General features: G+C 40.7%; 2 protein-coding genes across 4 annotated transcripts in view; one reads left to right on the forward strand and one right to left on the reverse strand.

Moving 5' to 3' along the window:
• AP1G2 (adaptor related protein complex 1 subunit gamma 2) overlaps window positions 1-18686 on the forward strand; it is a 62100-nt gene extending 43414 nt beyond the window's left edge. For all 3 annotated transcript variants that reach the window (XM_073632620.1, XM_073632613.1, XM_073632604.1), the window contains exons 17-22: window positions 5693-5797; window positions 12345-12480; window positions 13215-13347; window positions 15721-15884; window positions 17985-18083; window positions 18337-18686. In XM_073632620.1, coding sequence (XP_073488721.1) covers window positions 5693-5797; window positions 12345-12480; window positions 13215-13347; window positions 15721-15884; window positions 17985-18083; window positions 18337-18438 — 739 coding nt within the window. In that variant the 3' untranslated portion in view covers window positions 18439-18686. The remainder of the gene's footprint in view (window positions 1-5692; window positions 5798-12344; window positions 12481-13214; window positions 13348-15720; window positions 15885-17984; window positions 18084-18336) is intronic.
• A 4501-nt stretch (window positions 18687-23187) lies between these two features.
• ZFHX2 (zinc finger homeobox 2) overlaps window positions 23188-26412 on the reverse strand; it is a 101506-nt gene continuing 98281 nt past the window's right edge. Inside the window, exon 10 of the mRNA XM_073632594.1 lies at window positions 23188-25267. Within this exon, the coding sequence (XP_073488695.1) occupies window positions 24474-25267 (794 nt within the window). The 3' untranslated portion in view covers window positions 23188-24473. The remainder of the gene's footprint in view (window positions 25268-26412) is intronic.

Consider the following 26412-nt stretch of genomic DNA (forward strand, 5'->3'; position numbering starts at 1 on the left):
CTGCCATTGCTAACCTCCTCCTGAAAAAACGAATCTCCTGGCTGTTAGGCTCGATTCACATCTATGCATGTTGCTTTTGAGCATTTTTGGAGTTTTCTTTTGTGATGCTTGCCATGTTTTTGAGCAGAGTTTTTGCAGCATTTTTATAGCGTTTTTACAGCGTTTTTGCTGCGTTTTTGCCGCATTTTGCGTTTTTTTTTTACAGTTTAAAAAACAAAAAAAACAATAACGCAAAACGCATCAAAAACGCTGCACTTGCGTTTTTGATGCTGGTCCATTGAATTGTATTACATGCAAAACGCTGCATTTTGCATGAAAAAAAGTCCCTGACCCTTTCCAAAAATGCAGAGGTACAAAAATGCATTGATGTGAACATGTTCCATAGGAACCCATGTTAAAAAATTCCCATGCATTTCTGCAAAATGCAAAATGCATCAAAAAACGTGCTAGTGTGAATGGAGCCTTAGGCTCCATTCACACCTATGCATGTTGCTTTTGAGCGTTTTTGGAGGTTTTTTTTTCATGCTTGCCACGTTTTTGAGCAGCGTTTTTGCCGCGTTTTTGCCGCGATTTGCGTTTTGCGTTTTTTTTTTTTTTTTTTTTTTACAATTTTTTTTTACAGTCTAAAAAAAAAATAAAAAAAAAAAACGGCAAAAACGCATCAAAAACGCATCAAAAACGCTGCAAAAACGCTGCAAAAACGGTGCACTTGCGTTTTTGATGCTTGTCCATTGAAATCCATTACATGCAAAACGCTGCTTTTTGCATGAAAAAAAGTCCCCGACCCTTTCCAAAAATGCAGAGAAACAAAAAGGCATTGATGTGAACATGTTCCATAGGAACCCATGTTAAAAAATTCCCGTGCATTTCTGCAAAATGCATCAAAAAACGCGCTAGTGTGAATGGAGCCTTAGGCAGAGTCACTAGCAAGAAAATGTTTTGAGTCACTAATCCAGAACAAGCATGCAGATCAGGAAGGTCTAAGGCTCCATTCACACTAGCGCGTTTTTTGATGCATTTTGCATTTTGCAGAAATGCCTGGGAATTTTTTAACATGGGTTCCTATGGAACATGTTCACATCAATGCATTTTTGTACCTCTGTGTTTTTGGAAAGGGTCAGGGACTTTTTTTCATGCAAAATGCAGCGTTTTGCATGTAATAGAATTCAATGGACCAGCATCAAAAACGCAAGTGCAGCGTTTTTACAGCGTTTTTATAGCGTTTTTGAGGCATTTCGCTTTTTTAAAAAAAAACTGTTAAAAAACGCAAAATGCGGCAAAAACGCTGCAAAAATGCTGTAAAAACGCTGCAAAAACGCTGCTCAAAAATGTGGCAAGCATCACAAAAAAACTCCAAAAACGCTCAAAAGCAACATGCATAGATGTGAATCGAGCCTAAGAAAAGTCTGAAGTCCTTATCTATATACTTCTTCAATGTACCTAATTTAAGGCGAATTTCCACTTTTGTTTCACAAAGAATTTATAACATTTTTAGAAGTTTTTTGCAGAGCAATGCGTAGGAAAACATAGGTCAGATACAGAAAGCAACAGGGTGCACCGAGGTGTTGTATTTCCATTTTTGCATTACAATTTGAGAAAACCCCAGTATATGTTTGTTATGTGTTCTTTTTTACACAGCATGCCTAAAAGTGTTTTTTTTAATATTTTTTTTTTTGTTTAATAAATTTTTATTAAAGAAAAATATAACAAGGATACAAGTAAAACTCAAAATAGAGAACATTTCCATTTTTACAATAACACAAGAAACAGTACTCACATATCACACCGATTAGAATAATTCTATAATTGCCTCCAGGGAGACACATAAAGTCAGCGCACTAGCTGATTGGGCAAAGGATATAAACTATGTGAGCACTATGAACCGAACGTAGTTGAATATAAACATATTGCATTAGTTTATTAAAAATAAACACTAAGAAAGAGTAGTGGGAGAAAAGTGTAGTAAGAAAGAGAATAGAAGAAAGAAAAAATGGGAAAGAATATAAGAGGAAGAATTGAAAGAAAAAGGTTAAGAGGGAGGGGAAGGAAGGTGGAGGGTTGCCGGCATGCAGGGCCATGTATTGAAAAGAGAGGTGCATTAGCGAAATTAAATGCAATGCTAGGTGGCAAAGTGTGGTTTTTTAAAAATATTTCTTAACTTTTAGATATTTCCTGGGACAACATGTCATGGCTAAATGCAAATTTTTTTTGAACAGTGCTAAGCAAGCCATACACTGTGGGGTTGATTTACTAAAGGCAAAAAGACTTTGCACTCTGCAAGTGCAGTTGCTCCAGGGCTTAGTAAATGAGCAAAATGCTCTGCTGACTTCCCTCATCCACTCATGTGCAAGCAAAAATGTGTTTTTTTTATTTTCCTTGAATGTGATTGGGTACTTTTTGCAAAGCGAAGCCTAACCTCATTTACTAAGCTCTGGAGCAACTGCACTGTTGCAGAGGGCAACCGCACTGTGCAAAATGCACAGTCTATTTGCCTTTAGTAAATCAACCCCTGTATGTTGCTGGAAAGAAAACTGCTTCATTTCCCCATCAAAACAGTCAGTGTTGATAGTGGAATCCTTCCTGCTGCGCTATTGTTTTCTGACAGCGGGGGTTTCTTAGCCCTCAGAATACAATGATCACTGCCAGCAGCTATAGCCGAAAAAAACAGAGAATGGATCGACTTCAGTAAAACCAGCCTGCCCATAGATGGATTGAAATTTGGCTGCATTTCGATCCCTCTATGGCTGGCTTTAAGCCAGTCATAGACGGTTCGAATCTTGTATGGACAGGTTGAATGTACCCAAGTTGATCGATCCATCAGCTTTGGCACAACCAGCTTGCTGGATTTTACAAGCAATTATTGCAAGCGGCTGTTATAGCCGCTAGCAATAATCACTGTGTTCTCCCGGCAGGGATGGCTTCCCCCACACCAAACCCCCCCCCCCCCCCCACACTCGGTGGGAGGGATTTCCCTGTCAATACTGTCTGTGTTGATGGGGAAATCGAGCACATTTTTTGTTGCAGGGTTGCAGGAAAAATTCACACCATGTATGGCCGTCCTCATTAACATACAATGAAAGAAGCCCAACCTCTACACCTTTGGCCTGATTCACACCTATGCATTTTTAGTGCTTTTTGCATTTTGCAGATTTGCACTACAGAACAAGTTCCATAGGAGACCATATTAAATGGACTGTAGTGCAAATATGCAAAATGCAAAAAGCACTAAAACTGCATAGGTGTGAATCCAGGCTTAGGCCTGATTCACACTTGTGAATGTTGCAGTTTGCATATTGCAGGTGCATTTTGCGTTTTTCAATACACATCTTTAAACCATTGAAGTCTATGGAACCAAAAACCAGAATGAAAACCCTGGCCCTTTCCATAAAATGCACAGATGTGAACTACATCCATAGGAAACCATGGTAAATGGACTGTATTGAGTTCCTGCAAAACTGAAAATGCACTAAAAAATGCATAGGTGTGAACCAGGCCTTAACCTCCCTGACGGTTTTCCCGAGTGTGGCTCGGGGTTAAATTTCAGCACCATTAGCGGTAACCCCGAGCCACACTCGGGATTACATCTCAGGATCCTGGTGTGGTGTACTTACCTTGTCCCCAGGATCCTGCGATGTCCCCCGTGGTGTCTGCGGGCTCTGTCCTCCTCCGAAGCCTCTCTGTGCCAGGCTCCGTTCCCTGCGAGCATCGCGACGCACGGGGGCGGAGCCTGGCAGCAAATTAAAAACACCAGTAAAAATCATAACACATACAGTACTGTAATCTTACAGATTACAGTACTTTTTAAAAATTATTTTCACATCCCTTTTGTCCCCAGTGCTTTGTCCTATGCCCTGCATGCAGTTTTATATTATATACACTGTTCTTTCTGCCTGGAAACTGGAGATTGTCCATAGCAACCAAAAAGTGTCCCTTTACGTCAAAAGTGGCTTTAGACCAGCTAGAAAACAGCGATAGTAAATTAGAACACTTGCAGAATTGAGCGATAGTGAATCGTGGGGAAATGTATTTTATTATTATTTTATTATTTTTTAAATTATTTATATTTATTTATTATATTATAATTTATGTTTTTGTGTTTCAAACTTCATCATACCCGGGATATCTACTAGACTCTTGGTGGACAGATTTAAGTGTGTTATTGTTAAGAATTACAGGCCTATAATATAAAATGCCAAATTTCCATGCAAAATAATTGTACCGCTTTCAGCACGTAAAATCCGAAATAATCATACCGCCAGGGAGGTTAATCCTTTGTTAGGACAGACATCGTTCAAATCTAGTTACAACTGAAGATTTGCCTGCACAATACAGCTAGGGTTAACTGTGGCAAACACAACTGCCTAGCCCCCTGCTAAACAAAGGAAACTACTTAGGCTTTTTCCATGCTAGAGGGTCCAGAATAGAGCATCTAAAAAAGGTAAGCTGCAATTGTTAATTTTTTTTGTTTAAGTTATGCTATGTGAATGGAGACATGTAACAAATATGATCTAGGTGGTGTTCCAATTTGGCTGCAAAAGTGGAAATACCCTTTAAAGTATAGAAGCAAGGAGTTCTACATGACAGCAAGTAATTAGCATTTTCATCAAAAAAGGCTGAGTAGTGGCAGCATCCATGTTTTCGTATGATCTCTTAGCTTGTAAGCTCTAAGGCTGGATTCCCACCTATGCATTTTTGGTGCTTTTTGCATTTTGCAGATTTGCACTACAGAACGTGTTCCATAGAAAACAATGTTAAGCGGACTGTAGTGCAAATCTGCAAAATGCAAAAAGCACTAAAACTGCATAGGTGTGAATCCAGCCTTAGGCTTCATGCTGAACTCTTCTCTGTTATCTTATCAGTACATGTACACAGGGTCGTTTATAGTCGTTTCTAGGCAGTTGAGTTTAGAAGCCTTTTTTGGAACACATAAAATGGGTTCAGACAGATGTACAGAGGCATTTGAAATGCCAAATGGCTGTAACAGCTTGTAAACGCTGCTAAATGCGGTAACTCGCATTTAGCAGCTTTTCGTTTACAGTCGTTTTTCATTTTAACAAAAAAAAAGGGAAAAAAAACCTACACGCAAACCCAGCTAAACGCCGCATGTAAGCGCAGCTAAATGGATGTTTTTACACGCCGATTTTTAGCTGTCAAGTTAAATCCTTCAGGGGAGGTTAAACAAGGAGCAGGGCCCTCTGATTCCTACTGTATTAAAGTGTATTGTATTTGTACTGTCCACCCTCAAGTTGTAAAGCGCTGCATAAACTGTTGGCGCTATATAAATCCTGTATAATAATAATAATAATAATAAGTAATATTATGATAGTTTCCTTTAAAAAAAAAAAAACTGCATTTATACGGACCCACGGGTTCAAAAAAGATATCAATAAAGCCAGACCTCAGACCAGACTTCAACTTGCCCTTAGAAGTCAGCCTCTCTGCGATTCTATATATGCATCATCTCCAGAACCTAGAGAATAATGGCCCACAAGGGACAGACACAAGCTGTTGTTCGCTGTGATCTGGGCTCAATACACAGGCAGCATTGCAGATCCAACACTTTCCAAGGTAAAGTGAGGGTATTGAAGAAGCAGGTTTTTTAAAAGTGAAGATCTCCTTAATGTCTAGTATGAATAAAACATAAAACATCTAAAGATGCTATTTGTATTCACACTTGTCTTCTCTCCTGCAGCCGCATACGTCGTGTGGTGTCTATATATGGTTGCTGCCATGATGTGGAATTACAGCAGAGAGCTGTAGAATACAACGCCTTGTTTAAGAAATATGATCACATGAGGTACCATTAGCAGAGCACTGATTATTGGGAGACACTGTCTGGAACATAAATGACTTAGCTCTAAACACACTTTTTGGTGATATCCTTAAAATTGTGCTACCCTTTGCTACTTTTATAAATCCTGTGTTTGTGAATATAAAGGATAGAAGAAACAACTAGACAGACATTAGGTCAGCTATGGTGTATGAATTGTATCAGGAATTCATGACAAAGGATAAGCTTGTATCATTTTCAGAGCCCGAGATTTTTCGGTAAAAGATAATACAAGTTTTGTGTGTGTGTTGGATATAATCCTCACAACCAACCTTTAAAGCTCAACTCCAGGCAGATATTATATAAATACACTTTTCATTCATTAATACATCATTAACCACTTCAGCTCCGGAAGAATTTACCCCCTTCCTGACCAGAGCACTTTTTGCGATTCGGCACTGCGTCACTTTGACTGACAATTGCGCGGTCATGCGATGTGGCTCCCAATCAAAATTGACGTCCTTGTTTTCCCACAAATAGAGCTTTCTTTTGGTGGTATTAGATCACCTCTGCGGTTTTTATTTTTTGCGCTATAAACAAAAAGATAGCGACAATTTTGAAAAAAACGCATTATTTTTTACTTTTTGCTATAATAAATATCCCCAAAAAATATTTTAAAAAACATTTTTTTACCTCAGTTTAGGCCGATACGTATTCATCTACATATTTTTGGTAAAAAAATCGCAATAAGCGTCTATTGATTAGTTTGCGCAAAAGTTATAGCGTCTACAAAATAGGGGATAGTTTTATGGCATTTTTATTAATAATTTTTTTTTTTACGAGTAATGGCGGCGACTGCGACATTATGGCGGACACATCAGACAATTTTGACACATTTTTGGGACCATTGGCATTAATACAACGATCAATGCTAAAAAATTGCATTGACTACTGTAAAAATGTCACTGGCAGTGAAGGGGTTAACCTCTAGGTGGCGCTGTAGGGGTTAAGTGTGTCCGAAGGGAGTGATTCTAACTGTGGGGGGGAGGGGCTCTGCGTGACAAGACACTGATCACGGCTCCTGATTACAGGGAATGGTGATCAATGACAATGTCACTAGGCAGAACGGGGAAATGCTTGTTTACATTAGCATCACCCCGTTCTTCCTCACCGTGACATGATCGCGGGTATCTCCACGGACATCGGGTTCGCGGGACCCGCGATCACAGTCACGGAGCTCCTGGCGGCGTGCCCACGAGCCGCCTCTTAAAGGGCAACGTACAGGTACATTAATCTGCCTGTACGTGCCCTTCTGCCGCAGTATATCTGTGTGAGGCAGTCGGGAAGCGGTTAAAATGTTTTATTTTTATTGCAAGCAGTGTAAAAACTTGACTTTGACATGGCGTTAGAAAATTGCAGTCTTTGTATAGCAAAGCTCAGACTGAGTTTGGGGGAAGTAGCACCATGAGCCATTTGAGTGTGGCTGCAGTTCAAGCAGCAAGCTGAACGGAGGAGAGAGTAAAGCCAAATTAAGCAACAAATGCAGTGCTCAATGGGACCAGTACCAAAAGAACTTTGGCAATAGTAGTACTCAATATAGTTCATTTATTGGATGCACAATTAAATTAAAAAACAACTGTCCAATGAAAATGAGGTAGTTAAAATCAAACGAAATAAAATAAAATAAAAATCATTCTCCTGTTTGAAGTACTCCGAATTATAACATATCTGATACCGCCACACTTCCTGGTGACAGAGGGTTAACATCATCCATTGTCTCTGACTTTGATAAAGCGCAGGGCGTGAAACATGTAAGTCACGGTTGCCACAGTATCAACGACCCTGCGACCCGCCTAACGCCAGGACACTCTAGGACACCCCTTGTTTCCGGTCTTTCCGGCCTCGATCTTTGCCTCCGGGTCTTTGGAGCTTGTGCACGTCACTCTGAATGCCATCCAGGACGTCAGAGTTTAGCAGATTGTAGCTTGCTGGATCGCTGTATCAGCCTGCTTGTCTGCCTGTTTGTCTACACCCAGCAGTGTGGACTACAGTACACAGTGAGTGCGACATCTCCAGTAACCAGTAGTTGTACTCTAGAGAGCTGTGTCTCTCCACTCTGGTTTTCCCTACACATTGAGCTATCTAGCTATCCGGTCATTATCTGGACAATGGAGTGTACCTATTGATGTTAACCCTCTGTCACCAGGAAGTGTGGAAGTGTTGCTTAATTTTGTCTACTTTTTCCAGAAGTTGGCAGCTGCACTGAGGTTCGTCATTTATTTACATTGTTTATGACAAGACTATATATGTCTCTTATGACTGCCAGTTTTTAGCGCTTAATGACTTTATTGTTTTTTTTTTGAGAGAGTAAAGTTGGCCATAGACAATTCGAATCTCAGCCAGTTCAGCAGGAACCAGCTGAGATTTGAACCATGTATGGGCAGGCTGAATATACCAAGTTGATCGATCAATCAACTTGGGTGCAACCATTTGCCGGATTTTACATAGATTATCGCTAGCGGCTGCTATAGCCGCTAGCAGTAATCACTGTGTTCTCATGGCAGGGATGGCTTCCCCTGCCCCCCTGCTGTGAGAACACAATGGCTCAGCGGGAGGGATTCCCTTGTTAGCACTGTTTGTATTGATGGGGAAATCAAATTTCTTTCCTGCAACCCATTGTTGTAGCAAAGAAATTTGCACCCTCTGCCAGCCTTGAGTTCAGCTCAACAATCAGCTGCTTCTCTTTTCACTCTATGGTCAAAAGATTAGATGGGTAAAAGACCTGTTGGTATTATTCAACTGAAGAAAAATCTACCCTGCCAGGCAGTGCTGTATAAATCTCAGCAATGGATGGGCAGAAATGCAAACCAGCTGCTTCTATATTTATTCAATATGCGTATGTAGCTGCCTGGAATTCAAATTTAGGTTAAACCTTCTCAGTTGATACTTTGCCAGAAATTACACATTAACATTCACTAGTGAGGCTTATGTGGGCAAGTCTAATGCCACGTACAGACGATCGGAATTTCCGACAACCAAACCATGGATTTATTTCCGACGGGTGTTTGCTGAAACTTGTCTTGCATACACACGCACAAATGTTGTCAGAAAATTCCGAACGTCAAGAACGCGGTGACGTACAACATGTACGACGGGACTAGAAAAAGGAAGTTCAATAGCCAGTGTGGCTCTTCTGCTTGATTCTGAATATGCGTGGAACTTCGGAATTGTGTACACACGATTGGAATTTATGACAACGGATTTTGTTGTCGGAAAATTGAGAACCAGCTCTCAAATTTTGTTGGACGGAAATTCCCACAAAAAATGTCCGATGGAGCCTACACACGGTTGGAATTTACGACAACAAGCTCACATCGAACATTTGTTGTCGGAAATTCTAATCGTGTGTACGCGGTATTACGGTTGATAGACCTTTTTACTGCTCCCCAATGGCAGCCAAAAGAGCCAAAAAATAGGCAATCAGTTCTCTACCGCTGCATATTTCTGGGACCTTTTATCTAGCTCTGGGGAGCAGTAAATGGTCTGTAAACAGTAAGGGTGTGTTTACACTAGTATGCCGATTAAAGGAAACCTATTCAAATGAATAGGATGGCAATTAGCTGAAAAATAGCCCTGCTGCATTTTTTTTAGGTTTGAGCACACCCAGGGCTTTTTTTCAGCAGGAACTAGGGAGAACTCAGTTCCACCACCTCTGGCTCAGGTCTTCTGCTCCCTGCTCACCACTATCACTTGGTAACATTGAAGTCCAGCTTCTGCGTTTACAAGTTATAGCTTATCTCCCAGTAGCTCCCACAGGTCAGATCTCCTGCGCAGATCCCACTGAGTGCCGGACAGGGACAAGGGAGATACAGAACAGGTGCCCAGGGTTCAGTGCAGTCATGGGTGGGAGAGGGTGCGTGGTAGGCTGCACCCTCTGTGGTCTCCATTTTTTCCCTGGTGACCAGTTGTTGATGCTGCTACTGCATGATCTCCCTTGTAAGTGACTGTAGTATAGTATACTATGCTGGGAGGTACTACAGCCGGATAGGTGTTTCAGCTTAATATTGCAACAAAGGTAAGAAATATGACAGGTGGTGGAGCTTTTAAGGAGGGGGGAGAAGATGAGGGCAGTGGAGGGAGGGGGTTGTATGCAGAGGGAAGAGCTACTATTTGATGACATTTGGCAGGTATGTATGTGTGGCGGGCATGGTTGAGTTTCTGCACCTATTCTCTGAGAAAAAAAGCCCTGAGCACACCACAGTGCAAGTGTGGTTTTGGCAAGGTGGGTCAAAGTGCCATTGGGGTGGATTTACTAAAGGTAAATAGTGCACTTTGCAAGTTCAGTTGCACGCTGCAAGTACAGTTTTTCTCAAGAACTTAGTAAATGAGGAGAAGCTCTGCTGACTTCCATCATCTAGTGGCGGCCCGTCCATTAGGGGACGCCTGGGCGCTGCCCCCTCTCACCTCTCCACCCCCCTGCATAGCATCAATCTGTCCACTGCTGCCCCCTATTCATGTGTTTCATGTGTCATGTGCCCTTTCGAGGCAATTACAACGGCCATGTTTTTTTTAAGCACCAGATTAGAGCCATAGGCTCTAATAGGCTTCAAAATAGCATGGGCTTGGGTCGGAGAGAATGCGTCTGGAGCCCACCCACGTGTGTTGCAACAGCAAATGAATATTTGCTGTTGCAACACTGATCCTCCTCCCAGCCAATCGGGAAGCAGGTATGAAACCCGTTTCCCGATTGGCCAAAATGTCAGGCGATCCTATTGGACACCTAGGGCCGGAAGGAGCAGAGAGGAGACGCACCACGGAGAGGACTCCAGAAGATGGCCACAGCAGCTCTGACCGCTGCTCTCACTGCCCGCATCCTCAGTAAGGGCAGCGGGTGGTGGAGGGGGGGTGTTAGCGCCCCGCGCATGCAAGGGGGTAGCTGGCTGCTGTGCTAGTGCCGCTCCACCAGCCCAGGGTGGTTGTTTGCCACCACTCCCAAAAAAAACCACCAGCCGCCACTGCCATCATCCAATCATGTACAAGCAAAAATGCTGCTTTTTTTTTCATTTTCCTTGCATGCAATTGGGTATTCTTTGCAAAGTGAACCTTCATCTCATTTTCTATGCTCTGGGGCAACTGCACTTGTAAATCAACCTCATTATGAATGACAGTGCATCACACATTCCTGCACTGTATCAGTGTGCTTGTTCCCTAAGACATGCCCCCATACGCTTTTGCCACACTAGTGAATGCTTATGTGTATTTTCTGGTAAAGTTCCAATAGCTATTTAAAGGGTTAGTTCACCTTTAGAAAAAACTGCCTATGCAGATAAAGAGCCTCTGTAGATAATAATAAAAAAAAATGTGCAGCTTTGATCAACGTTGAATATTGCCCTTGCACCCTGTAAAACTTCTAGGATGTTGTTATGAGACACCCAACTGTTACTGTTCACCTTTACTATCACAGGAGTAAGCTCTCAAATGCTGAGCTCAGAGGTGCTGTATCAGGGGGAGAGAAAACGCTTTTGAGGGGGTATGAATCAGAGAGACAGCCCCCTCTTGTGATGCTGAAGGTGAACAGTAATGCCGCGTACACACGGTCGGACTTTTCGTCTACAAAAGTCCAACGGATGCCGACGGACTAAAGCTGGCTGGTAATCCGATCGTGTGTGGGCTTCTCCGGACTTTCAGCAGACTTTTTCAGCCTCAAATCCGACGGACTTTAGATTTGAAACATGCTTCAAATCTTTACGTCGTAACTACGACGGACCCCGAAATCCGCTCGTCTGTGTGCTAGTCCGACGGACAAAAACCCATGCTAGGGCAGCTATTGGCTACTGGCTATGAACTTCCTTATTTTAGTCCGGTGTACGTCATCACGTACGAATCCGTCGGACTTTTGTGTGGTCGTGTGTAGGCAAGTCCGTTCGTTAGAAAGTCTGCTGCAAGTCCGCCGAAAGTCCGCCGGAAGTCTGTCGGACAGGCTGTCGGACTTTTGTAGACGAAAAGTCCGACCGTGTGTACGCGGCATAACAGCTAGGCTTCTCTTAACAATGTCTTAGAAGTTTTCCAGTCAGGCTTCATGAGGTACATAGATGGCCTTCACTTATAGCAAGAGCAATTATTTAATTTTGGTCAAAAGCTGCCCAGCTTGTTTTTATCAACAGACACTCCTTACCTGCATAGGCAGCTTTTTTTGTAAAGGTCAACTAACCCTTCACGTGATACCTCTTGTTACAGAAGGAATCCAAGGGGACCCAAAAGCTTTTGCATCTTTAATACCTTAAGTTAGAACATACATGTTTTGTTTTTGGTAAAGGTGACAGTTTTTTGTAAAGGTGAACCATGTCTTTAAGGTTTGTCACTAGTGCTTTACTGGGACAGCTTGTCTTGGGTGTTCTTTATAACCTTATAAATCCCCCCCCCACCCAACACATTTGCTAACTGATTTTTATTTTAGCAGAAACCTCTTATTTAATCGATGTTCAGCGCTATATGATTGTTATATTACTAGTGTTACTAGTAATATGTAAGGGCTGATCCATTGTATAGCTGATTCTTATTCTTTCCTGGTCAGGGGTGCTATCCTGGAGAAGATGCCATTACCAGAAAAGTCTAATACAGGGATTGTTGAAAGTATAATTGCTGAAAATAAAGACATAGCTGAGAATCCTGCAGAAAATAATCTATCCTCCAACGGACCAGCAAGTCATGTAAGTAGATTTGGTGTGTGAAGAACAGGGACAGTATAGCTCTGAACAACTAGAAATCAATTCTTTCTTCAGTAGGAAATTACATCTTGTATTTTCCCATATATTTAATGCATGCAATTCTCAGCTTTTAGCAAATAATTTTAGACCATAAACGCCAGGAGAAGGATTCATATTTTTTTTCCAATAAATGGCAGGTATTTTCAGCTCTTTCAAATGAGATTTGAAGATAACAGTCACATGGATAATAAAAACCCTGTCAAAACTGTGTGTATTGAGCCTCATGTGTCGGTCAGTCTAATGCATCCAGTTATGCTGATATGATACAACCGGTAGAAGAGGGGGAATTAAAATGATGTCATGTAGCATACCATACACATTAAGACAGTTGATAGCTGGAGATAAGGTTCATGTAGGTTTCATTGATCCAAAACTCTGCTACTGGGCAGGTGACACTGGGGGACAGAAGTGAAGGAAAGTTGGGTACAGACCACAGATGACAATGTACTTTGTGTTGCACAATAAAATATGGGACTCCTATTATTTAAAAAAAAAAACATTAAGACCTGACAGATGTTACTGTTAAGTAGGAAAAGGGTTTCTTTGGACGCTCATACTGTTTTCTGACATGTCCATCTTTGGAAAAAAAAAAAAAAAAACTTTAATCGTACGGAGTAAAAAGTAATGAATACCAGTAGTTCGGGTGTGTGAAATGCTGATCTATTATTATTTTACAGGTTACTGATCTCTTAGGATTGTTGGAAAACAGTGCAGACAATCTGCTGACACCTGCAATTGTGGGAACTGTAAACCAAAATGATTCTAGTGGGGGCAGCTTGTTGGATCTCCTGGATGAAACCCCAACCCCAGGTATTTACAGAAGTGTTGTACCTACTAAACCTTTGTCAGCCTGTTTACTTCAGAGGAAGCCTTTAAATTAGCGTTCAGGTCTCAAGGAACGCTTGATAACATTAAATATGGGGGGTCAGAGGGTAAATGCCCCTTATATTGGTTGTCAGGGAACAATGCCTCCCTTAAAGTTGTGATCAGAATGCTATTCCTACAAGCAGCTAAAAAGATCATTGATGTCATGCCACTGGCTCTGCCAAGTGGTGTTGGACCCAAAACTACGAGAGCACCTCTAGATGGGAGGTAAGTCAACCACAACTCATGGAACCCCTACCAACCTCTGGAGGAACTCAGGTTGAAACTGGCTGCTCTAAAAACTTACTAGATCACAAAACTGTATAACCTTGTCAATTACAAATATTTTTCAATTGTCCAAGATGAAATCAAATGATTGAAATATACCTATTCTTAGATATAGTAAAATGTAATAAAGTAAAATTTCACCATCTATGAAGTTACTGTATACGAAGCTATAGTACAAATCAAAAAGATCCGGACATTAGTGATCTGCAGGAGAGGACTTCTCACCTGGAACATCTGTAACTTCACCCAGGATTGCTGCAACAGTGATCAGAGCTGCTACCACCTCTTAGACCACAGGTAGCTTAATCGTGCATCCAGTATTTCAGACACCCAGGAGAGGGAGGAGACCCCCCAGGGATCTGTGTAAAGATAACTTCTCTTTCCATTGGAAAGATAAAAACTCTGTTTACAAGTGCTCCAACACAGTTTTGGGCCACAAGAGGTATACCACTGGCCAGTGGGAGGGAATAAGATGGGACAGTGACTTTTTGCCCGGAGTGTGGCTGTATGTGTGTGTTAGGGCCTACAGGGTGCAGACTTAGGCTGGATTCACATCTGTGCAGGTGGTTCCCACTGCTGGTCCGCACCTATTTCCGCAGCCACAAACACCTGTACAGGAAGACGCAGGAGATGTGTGTGGGTGCCATTAATCTTAATGGCACGCTGCCCGCACTGGAAATTGCTCCAGGGTAACCACACTGCACTTGCCGTTCTCATGTGGGCTGCGATTCCAGAAATGGTGCAGAGAGCTTTTCCCTGCGTTCCAGGAGGCAGAAAGGGGCCGCCGTGCCCATGCAAATCGTAGCTTGTAGAGCACAGTCAATGTAAACCTAGCCTTAGTCCCTTTGCGCCCAGTTTCAGGTATCCTGTTAAATTAGGTTTGATATCTTGTTTGTGAATTGTTATTATTGCAACTTCTATTTGCTATTGTTTACAGTTATTGTTACTGTTATTTACTCTGCTGGATGTGCCATCCAAATAAACATCTTTTCCTCTAGCCTTGGTGTGTCAGTTGGTACGGTATTGCTTGAAGGGTCACTAAGAACCAGGGAATCCAATCATCCAGGGGCTCCTTTGGAGGTAGAGCTGCATTAGGCCTCAATTTTACTGTAAATTTAGATTAAGCGACACCCCTTGCTATTCAGCTGTTAAATGCTAAAGCCTTTATTGCCCACTTGCATTTGATAGCTGCAGGAATGGGGGTATAAGAGGTGGAGCGTATTTCATACAAGGATTGAAATTTGGCCAGTTCAGCAGGGACCTGCCGAATTTCAATTCACGTATGGGCACCCTGGTTGTACAGTAAGTTGATCTACCAGCTGTCTGTTTTTTTCCGATCGATTAGTGCCAGCGGTTATAGCTGGCAGCACTGATCATTGTATTCTGATGACAGGGAAGGCTCCCTGCCGTCAGTATATAATAGCACAGCGGGAGTGATTCCCGCATCCATCTTGAATGAGTGGATGGGAGAATCGGACCATTTTTCATTTTTTGTTCAGTTTGAACAAAAAAAAATGTTTAATGTAAGGGCTACAAAAGAGAGGTTGAGTCCAACTTCCTATTCTGAAATACACAGGAAGTGGTGACACAGGTACACAGACAGCAATAACATTTAACTGAGGGTCGGAACCCAGCTCTATCCCAAATAAGAAAAAAAAAACAAAAAAAAATAGCTGGGATTTGGTCTAAAAGAGTAGTAAAACTGAAATACATTTCCAGGAAGTTCAATTGTGTACCTGGTGCAGCCTTACAATTTCCAGGGTCAACTAACTGCTTAATGGACAAAGCTAGTGTTGTAAATTCATTGTCCAGTCAGCAGGCTGAAGAACAAGTTGATTATACAGGAGACTCTATTGCTGAATCTGGATAGATGCGTCACCTGTCCATGTGAAAGTGATGTATGAATAAAAGGACTTGACAAATAAATTCTAAATGTTTTGATACATTAGATCATATCAACATGTACATTTCAAATGTGTGTTTCTTTTGACTTGGAGTTACACTCTCACTCTACTTATATGCACTTCACAGCGCCTCTGCCTTCAATTGAGGTATATAATAATGGAAGCCTCCAAGTGGAATTTTCATTCCTGCGCCCATCAGCTAGTCCTACCCTTCTAATCATCAACTCGCGTGCCATCAACAACTCTTCTACCAACATTACTGACTTCCTGTTACAGGCAGCAGTGCCCAAGGTATGCTTGAATCAGTTTTACTGGATGTTTCTATGTGGGCATATTTGAAAAGCTCCCCTTTTCAATGTGTATATGAAGGTTTGTACCTAAAAGAGATCAGGTGCAACCTATGTGTGTGTCTTTTCCTTCACTTTTTGTGAGTCTTAAAAATACACCTTATAGTAACATATCTATATAATTAAGGGTCTGTTCACTCAAAGGTCCTACTCAAAAAAAGCAGGCTATTAGGAAACAGTGGGCGAGATTTACTAAAACTGGTGCACACAGAATCTGGTGCACCTGTGCATAGTAACCAATCAGCTTCTGGGTTTTAGCCCACGTCCACACTGAACACGGCTTTGAAATCGTGCGAGTTCATCTGAACTCGCACGATTTCAAAGCAGCATTTCAGTCTGACTTTAGGGGGCGACTTCAAGGACATTTGTGTGGGCTCATGCACAGATATCTATTGAAATCGCCCCCAAAGTCACCAAAAGTAGTGCAGGAACTACTTTTGGAAATTGGTGTGGCGCCGCAAAGTCGGTGTCACACCGATTGGGATGCTCCTATTGCCGGCAATAGGCTCCCATTTGACATGCGATTTGACCTGTCAAATCACATGTCAAATCGCGTGGATGTGAACGGGGGCTCATTGTCAAAGCTTAATTGAACAAGTTGAAGTTAGAAGCTGATTGGCTACCATACACAGCTGCACCAGATTCTAAGTGCACCAGTTTCAGTAAGTCTCCCCAGTATCTTCATAATGAAAGTAATCTCTGTAAAGTAAGTGTTTTTGCATTTTTCTTCTTACCTTCCTTCCTGATCAGCAAATTATATCAATAAATTTAAGTTACCATGTACAATGGATTCTTAAATGTTTGGATTAGAAATGAATAATTTACATTTGTGAAATATAAATAATATTTGGAAAGTAATATTGGCGTCTCTCATATTTGGAGAATAGAATTACTGCTTTTGTCATGTCTGAAACTGTTACGTGAATTATTGCATCGCTGTCAAAGAATACTAAAAAATGGTGGGCATAAGGATAACCTTATACAAGATAGATTTTAATTCTGTTATTAGGGCGTCATACTATAGCTGAACTACAGACAGCTATAAAAGACCCAAATTAATGCAGCTCTGTATTCATTAGTACACCATTAAATGTATTTTTAATATGCACCTGAAATTGACTTAGGGGTTGATTTACTAAAGACTGTGCACTTTGCAAAGTGCAGTTGCTCCAGAGCTCAGTAAATGAGCAGAAGCTCTTCAGACTTCCATCATCCAATCAGCAAAAATGCTGTTTTTTTAATTCCCCTTGCACGTGATTGGGTATTCTTTGCAAAGTGAAGCTTTACCTCATTTACCAAGCTCTGGAGCAACTGCACATGCAGATTGCAAAGTGCAGTCTATTTGTCTTTAGTAAATCAACCCCAAAATATCAGCTTTGAGTTCTCATCACAGTGGAGATCAGACAAGGAGATGGAGAAGCAGCACAATAAGTCAAACTTCTCATTTCACTGTTCTGTCACAGGCCGGGGAGGAGTAGGATCTGTAATGCCGCGTACACACGGTTGGACTTGCCAACGGGACAAGCTCCGTCGGCATTTCCGACGGAAAAATTTAGAGCATGTTCTCTAAGTCCGTTGGAAATGCCGACAGAAAAAGTCCGATGGGGCATACACACGGTCGGATTATCCGACCAAAAGCTCCCATCTGACTTTTTCTGTCGGAAATTCCGACCGTGTGTATGCGGCATTAGTGTTACTTAACTGCAGCTGAGAAAAACAGTGCCTCTTTCCCTGCCAGAAAGGGCTCTGTAGTGTGAAACTGTGTAAATCTCAGGACTGGATGCACAGACATACAGATCCTTTGGCCGGTAAAATAGCTCCTATACATTTCATCTGTGTATTTAGCTGTTTGGCTGGAGTTCACCTTTAAAATAATGTATCTACTACGGTAAAATATAAGAAACTTAGCAGTTTTGTTATAGTACCAACCAAAGATCCTGTGATTTTAAATGAACATGCAACTACTTTTTGATCTTTAATACTTTTATTTTGTTCTAAATTACTGTCAATAATGTATTCTATTTTTTTTCTTTTTGTGTTACAGAGTGTTCAGCTACAGCTTCAAGCTCCCAGTGGTAATTTACTTGCAGCTTTTGGTGAAGGATCAGTTACACAGTCCATTCGTTTACTGAACCCCCAAAAGGTACACAAATCATATCACATTCCTATGATTTGGGATGAATACCAATAAAATCACACATATGCTGAATATGAATCGTGTGTTTAAAAGTATATCATTCTGAGTAAATGTTCAAAAATGTACTTAATCAGGTAAATCCCTAATATTTATAGATTAAAAAAGAACGTGGGTAACTACTTTGAATAATGAGTTGTGCTCTAAAATTAGTATGCCTCGCTCAACTCTCTTTATCATTACATTTTTTTTTTTTCTTCAGGTTCCTCTCCGAATGCGCCTGCGTTTGTCATTTACACACAATGGAAATTCAGTGCTGGAAGTATGCGAAGTCAACAACTTTCCTGAAGGGACGTGGCAGTAACTTAAAGCACAATGGGATATTTGGATTAAAAAAAAGACACTTAGATGAAGGTGACAGCAATGTCAAAGAATGTTTTGCTAAAAGAACAAATTAGTGTGCTGCATTTTCAGATTTGGTATAACTAAATATATATTTATTTTGGGTGTGACACACAGCCAGAAGCACATTTAATATCTCACACTGAGCAGCCCTAATCTGGGAATGTGTTCAGGCTTGGGTACTTGTAATAAAAATGTATTGTTTTCCTAGCTTCCAGTAGGTGGGATTTTTTTTAACAGTCTGAAAAAATAGAAAGCTTGGATTTTATTAACAATTAACAGATTGCAATTTCAAAATGTCCTGCAGGTGGCGATGTTTTACCTTGACTTTTTTTTTTTTTTTATCCCTGCCTTCTCCAGTCCTGCTTCATTTCAAGCCCATCTTCTGTACTAAGGCACCTAAAATATGTATTATACCTGCAATATGCAAAAAGAAGAAATCGCTTTAATATGGCACACAGAAAACTATGCAGCTCTGGTTAACCCTTCCTTTGCCGTAACGGGTTTTCCTAATTCCCCTTAGGCTGTTTGTGTTAATTAGGATTTGTGAGTATAATGAATTCTCCAGCTAATTAATGCTGTGTGGTGATGATGAGGGGGTTGCTAGAAATTGTGTGTAAGGAGGGAGCAGAGAGCGGTGATGGGGGGTTCATGTGAGTGGCACCGAGCCAGCCTGTACCTGCCCCCTTCAAGATGACAGACTGCAAGAGACAACAGGGAAAGAGCGCGCGGTGACGAAGAAAGGAGAGTGCGCAGAGTAGCAGATGCATCCGCCATCGAAAAAACAGCATCTCCTCTACCCTCCCACCAATATCGAACCGTATATATCTCACCCCCACCAACTCACCCAGTACTGTTCCCTGAGGTGTGAGCTGGCAGCTGTGGGCAATGACCATCTGTGTGCATGTTCATGTATTTGCATCTGTTTGTCTGTGCCCTGTGTGCGCATATCCGGGCAGAGAGCCTGGCACACAGAAAGAGTGTGTGGGGCAGAGAGATACACAGACAGGGAGCAAGTCTGTGTGAGATATGCATTGACAGAATGAGATGGGCAGAAAGAGGCAGATAGCGGAGTTGGCAGAAATACAAACGCTGGCGGAGAAGCTGGCACAGACGCGACCCCCTCAGAGCTGGCACCTGGTACTTATTATAGTGCCGTACAGACTATGCACGAAATCGAGTGCCAAAAAGCGATAAAGCCAGGATATGTAATGAGAAGTGGCACAGATAAGGGATAGAAGAGGATGGCACATGGGTACAGTCTATTGATTTTATCATTGTTAATTGCTCATGCTACACAAATGTCTTTCGGTGTATGTACGAGTCATTTGTCCATACGTACGTGCTGTTAAGTGAGCATGTGAAGTGTTGCCATATTGGCCTGCCTACAACAACGGCATCGCCATGGGAAAACTTGGCCATGTTCAAGGAGACCTTCATGAGATTCAAGAACGACCATCATTGAAGCTCCAAGCCAAGGGGACCAGAGGCATCTGGAAGACGGTGAGAAACAAATTATCATAAAACCAAAATTTTCCATTTTACCATTAGGACCACACTCATGGAAGAAAAATCTTTGACATCCTTTGGATCTGTCCTCATGTGGCTTGAGTGACAGACGGTAAACCTTCCTTCAGGTTAATTACACGGGTAGATTTATAAAAAAGGACATACACAGCAGCAACATTTTAAATTTAGTTTTTATATTTTTTTAACCATTTATACATCACTCTGAAAAATTCCTCAAACTCTTTGCATGCGACAATCCAAGTTGGGTGAGCAGCTGGTCACCAGACAATCAGAAGATACAGGGAGATTGAGAGCTAACACTAGCTAGCCACATGCTCTGTGTTAGCAGAACTTTGGGTATTGGCACCAGTTACCATAACAGTACAAGATTCTGATTTAAAAAAAAAAAAAAAAAAGAAAATTGCAGATTAACAAAATAAGAATTTCCAAGGCCTGGTCTGTTCTTTTTACTCTATGTAGCCATGTAATATTCTACTCATGAACACAGCAGATATATGAGGGACAAACAGTAGACAGAAAGCATGTGACATAGCTGAGAACAGGAAGACAAAGAGGACACAAGATAATGATGGTATGTCGATAGAGTGACAAAAGATCTTTTAGCAAAGATAAAACCAAGAAAAATCAGGCCTGGCAGGTGTCCGTTTCGCAGTTGTGAAACAAATTCTACTCACGTACTGTTTGTGTGATGCAGTATTACAGCGATTTATTAATGCATCAGCATATTCATTAGTTGTGTGTAATCAAACATGTCAAGAGTGGGTAAGACCATCTGTACTTGGCTACATGTTTTAATACATGCACATAACGAACGAAATAGAAAGAAATATGTGTCGTCTCTCATGTTAATCTGACGGCAAACAAAAGGCCATCCAAGCATCTTCTTTTGGTGGAATCCTTGTATGTTTCAATCCTCTCACATGACTCCATTTATTATGTTATGCCATTGTATAGAACAGTCTTGTCATGGGAGTCAATAGTTCTTAAACATAAGGACAGATACATCTGATTTTAACCTCTGTATTGCCATGTTAGGCTATAGCTTATAATATACGAAGTACATGATAGTGTAGCATTGCAACAATGTCTGCAAACTGCTTCTGTATGATGAATTATCATTTTTAGCTGTACAAATACCATTGCTGTAGTTACGTGTGTGCATTAGTATGCATAAGAACATTGGGTGTAGAACATTAGGTGTGGAATTGGTCTCGAAATCTACATGCAGTGTGTTGATAAAATTGTCTATGTTTTTTGTAATCAGGCTGCATGCACTGTGCATTGTCCAAGCTCCTCTGTGTACCTGTGCTTTATATTGGGTAGCAATTTAGTTACTACATAAACTAAGGTGGGGTTTTTTTTTCTGATACCTTTCACCGTCTAAGTTCAACACTACCATGCAGATAATCTATCGTAAAGCTCTGTTTAGAAGTGAATACCTCTTAAAATGAAATACTTAACCTTGGTAATGCAGAATTGGATATCCAACTTCTGCTCACATGTAAAAGATATCAGAACATTTGTTGGTTTTATATTAAGAAGATATATAGTAAAGCTTTTAGTTCAGTCCACTACATTTATACAGCTAGTGGCAAGTGAGTGAATTCAGAGATTAGCAATAAGCCTTCTAAACTTTACAAAGAAGAGAGGGCAGTTAATCTTATCTGACATCTTTGGAGAATACGGTGGTGTATTATTAGCACATATAGGGGAAACCATCAGTAAACTGAGAGAAAGTTTGGCAAAGAATGAAGTTTGGTCTAAAAATAATTAATGAATGAAATGAATGAATTACAAAAGTACATTCTAGAAATTGTCATACATTGGAAAAAAATATGTAGATGCACACTAGAGGAAAGATAGCCAGTTGACTGCTGACTGGTAGACCAACAATAGACAGCCTATGGTTTCACATTTTTGTATATAACTTCAAGAACTAGATATATGAAGGCCTCTTGTGCCTAGGCCACAGGAATTGTTAAACCAGAAATGTCAAGATATCCCTGTAACATATGAGAGCACTTCAAATCAAATTTATCTATATCAGCATGTATTTAGATTTTTATTTTCTATGGACCTGTACCTCTTTTTGGGGAAAAACAATGTTGCTAATTCTTGTGGCCACCCAAATAATACATTACTATTAGGACAAAAATATTCAGTCAAATATGTCTAGGATGTCCTTGAAAGTCCACAAAACTCTTGTACCATAGGTTGTCTAAGGTCTTCTGTTTGGTTCTGCTGCTGATGTGAATGAAGCATGTTAAGCACCTGGAGTGCAGTGTGTGAATTTTGGATTGCATGGATCAGTGTTAACTAGCATTTGTTTCCATTTGCCATACATCATGTTTTGTTTTTGTACTTTTTTGCTGCACTTGAACTGCATTTACTTCTCCAGGCTAATTCTAATGCAATTTCAAGGCATACTAAATGTGTGGCAACAAATTAATAAACACATCTCAAATACAATCCAGTTTCTCTGAAAGCTGGTTTCTTTTAAATGCATTTGACCTTTTTCCTAGAAATGATTGCAAACCATTGGTGGAAGTTAGCCATGGACCATTTAATTCAATTGTATCCTTTTCTTGACTGAAAGTAGATGAAAAGATCCCTAAATTGCCATAAGTATAGCAGAATATAGGTCTGTTCATACCATCATGTTCCAAGTGCAGCTAAATGAATTCTTAAGAAAACATGCTAGAAAAGTGGCCAGTTTTTCTTTTAGCAGATTACATTCAATATTACTGTAAAAATGATAAATTCATATTTAGTTGTAACAATTTCCATATTCCATAATATATGGAAACTGCACTTCTTGCTTATTGATGTATTCAAGGCCTAATTCATTGAGCTTAAAAATAATATTATAATAGAGGTTGCCATACGCAGTACAATTTTAAGTTGCTGTGTGAACTGATTTCAGCATACAGCTTCAAAGGGTGATCATTGTTAATTTAGAAACTAATAGCCACTTTTTTTTTATCTACCTCCTGTAAGTATGTTATATGCAACTGGTTGGCTACAATAAGCCATTCCCTAGCTGCACATTTTTATTCTGTTAATGACAAAGAATAAATTATTGAACGTTTCTGAAAAAAAAATTTGATCTCAAACAAAAATGTTTTCCTAATCTTACAAAAAGGTATCTACTTGAATTATAAGAATTGTTAAAAAAAATGGCTAAAGAACAATTGTACCGTGTATTAAGGAAGACATAATCAAAACAAAGAAATGTGAGCAGTATGAAAAGACAAAAAATGAAGAAAGCAAATGACTGAAAGTCTTATACATTAGTGTTAATAATCCTACATGTTGGCTGTGAGGATAGAAAAGTCTGTATCAGACATATGTCTGTTTATGTACAGATCCCACGCTGCTCTGAGTGATGAACTATATGCAGTGACTCAGCATTTTCCTCATACCCATAATACAAATAATTGTCCATTTTCAGGTTTCCATCTTCCCGTCCATTTTTTTTTTCCTTTTTTTTTTTTTTTTTGGTGTGAATTTTTTTTTGTTTTTATGCAACTTTGGATTCAAACATTTTAGTTACGTGTCCTTGTTTGGTGGTTGATCATCCTGACCCCCTCCCCCCAAATACCCCAAGCTTAAAACATTGAGAGTGAGGTATGGGGAGAGCGATACAGGGGAGCAAGGGCGTGAAAAATGTTCCTCCCCCCCATAACCCTCCCCAAAAAAGTTAAAGCCCTTCCCTTGTCCCCTCCACAAATGGTTAAAGCATCACAGCAAGAGTTCTTGGAGCGCTGTCATCAGTCCCCAAGAGTAACAAAGTTCAAGTCGTTGGTGGAGAGTTGCTATATCCCCCATCTGAAATAAAAGCCCCCAATTCTTTATGTACACACGTGTGTGTACATGCATGTGTAACAGAAGAGTGGGCATTGCCTTTGTGTTTGGTTCCTTATGTCACGGAACTTTTGGTTATACATATATATTCAGTTTTTTTTTTTTTTTTACCTCCCCCCGTTCATTGGTTTATGGTCCAGTCAAGCCATATCTGACCATCAGGGATTTTGGGTACAATGTCCACAGACAGGGGGAGGTCACTCTTATTTTGGCACCAGGATCAGGAAATGCAGAAAAGCTTTGGGTTCTCATTATTCTATGCAGAGGTTAAAGGTTTTTTGTTTTCTTTTTGGCCTGTGTTGTGATGTATTTCTTTGAGTATACTTCCCTGCTGGAGAGACACAGATTCAAAACAGTTAGACAGTCAAGTGAGCAGAAAGTGTCACTCCAGCAGATGAAGGTTAAGGAAGCATTCTTGAGTGAGGGAATGCTTATTTTGTAACAGACACACACGAGTAGGGAGACACTGAGAATGAGACACGTACACAGAAAGGGATCAAATACAAACACTCTAGGAGGCAAATTAAACGAACACACTAAGTGAAATAAGATAAAAGACAGCCCGAAAGCTTGTCTGTAGTGTGAGACAGACATAGAGTGTCTCTATAAAGCCATGAGCACAGAGGTAGCAGCACTCTTTGGCCTGAGTTGAGGTATTGCAGAGGATGCTCCATCACTGTATGCACTTTGTGCACGGTGCTGCTGTGACCTCAAGTGTTGGCTTCGAGCTTCAGGACCCTGCAGTAGCACTTGGCAGGACAGGCAGTGATAGGTGCAGACCCTCACTCTGAGTGGAGGTGGATGTGGCGGAGGACCAGTGTAACAGCCTGAACGCTGATGAGCTTCTGCTTCCCCCTCTTCATCATAAGAAGTCTTGCAATGTTGGCATTGGTATCTAATTGCCACATCCACCATTGGTATATCTTCATCGTCTAAGTCGTCATCTCGATCCACACTTTCCTCCTCTCCCTCTTTAGACTCTGCACTGCATTCATTCATTACTTTTGTCTGTGATGGTTCTGGTTTACGGGGTGATGATATCTCAGGTGCCAGTTTGAGGGGAGCTGGAAGGAGCCCAAGAAGCGTATGGGGAATGACAGGATTAATTGGAAATAGACGCTTCTTTAAACCATACAACTGCTGAAAGTAGGGGCCCTGTATCTGGGGGCTGAACAGGGGAGTGGCAGCTGGAGCAAGTGAGAAAGGCATAAAAGGAGCCCCCATGAGAGAAGCAGCTTTCAAAGCTGAAGGACCAGTGGTTTCAGAGGTCAATGTAGGTTGTGAGGACTCCATAGTGGTATCATTGGTTACGTGCGTGGAAGGAGCAGTTGGAGCTGCACGAGATAGGAGAGCTGGAGGTACAGAAGACGTCATCCCGATGAGGCTTGGAGGCGGGCCTAAGATAAGAAAGAAACACAGAGATGAGAACAGGCTGGGAATGAACAATGTATAAAAGAAATGTGAATGATGGGTTTGCAAGGAAAAGTGCATAAAACTACTAATTTTTAAAAGTAAGGAAGCAGTTTAGTAGTAAGGAGAGGTAAAAATATTAAACACCCTGAATACTTTCCACAGCCTTTGCTAATATTCACATTTTATGTTGATATACCATCATATCATATCAATATTATCTATTATTAGGTTGTTTTCAGTCTTAAGTAGGAAAAACCCACCATGCTTTTATTGTTATGTGTTCTGTAATTCACAGGAATAGATTTTATTGTCAAATATGCATGTCCTGGGGATTATTGTACATAACCCATTATGAATTCCTAGCTAAATTGAAAAGCTCCTATTTTGTTGTGATCACTCAATTTTTATACTATGCATCAACCAATTATCCTTCTATTTTAATAAGATGTACAATGCCTACTAATAAAAAGCAGCCACTCAGTATAATGTTACCATTATCATGTCTTACTGTAGATATGGTATTTTTTTTAGATGTGGGCTTGGCAATTTTAGACTCCTATCACATGGTCTGAAGTTTGGCCAGAAAGTTTTTCTTAAAATGTTTTGAAATAGGAAATCTGATTGCATGTCAATATGTGAGGTTTTAGGCCTCTTTCTTTTTTTTTAAGTTTATCCTTTCATCCCACTGAAAAGACTGTTTATAAGATCAGAAGCTCAAACTGAAATTTCCACATGGAAGTGAATGATTCAAAGTGAATTCTCTCCCTTCCTTCCCTTCACAGGCAATGGCTCTGTATGAAGCCTCAATAAGTGGCATCATGTATGAAAGAGGATTAGAACTGTTGTGAAAACCCATGGTGCTTAGATATAGAGAAAACAAATAAAAAAGAAATGACCCCCAAAACCATTACACTTTCCCTATATATGGGTGGCTGGTACACCTATACTTTGGATCCTTGTGGGTGTTTTGGCACCTCGATGACTTCACTTCAGTAGTTAATATCAGTATCCACTAGGAGGACATCCAAAAATATACACAACTTATCTGGGAAGCTGTTAGGTGTTTTTGGCACACCAATGCTCCAGCTTCACAGCATGAATAATGCTTCCTTACCAGTGAGGTTTTTAT

This window comes from Aquarana catesbeiana, linkage group LG01 (assembly GCF_042186555.1).
Source record: "Aquarana catesbeiana isolate 2022-GZ linkage group LG01, ASM4218655v1, whole genome shotgun sequence".
Classification (NCBI taxonomy): domain Eukaryota; kingdom Metazoa; phylum Chordata; class Amphibia; order Anura; family Ranidae; genus Aquarana; species Aquarana catesbeiana.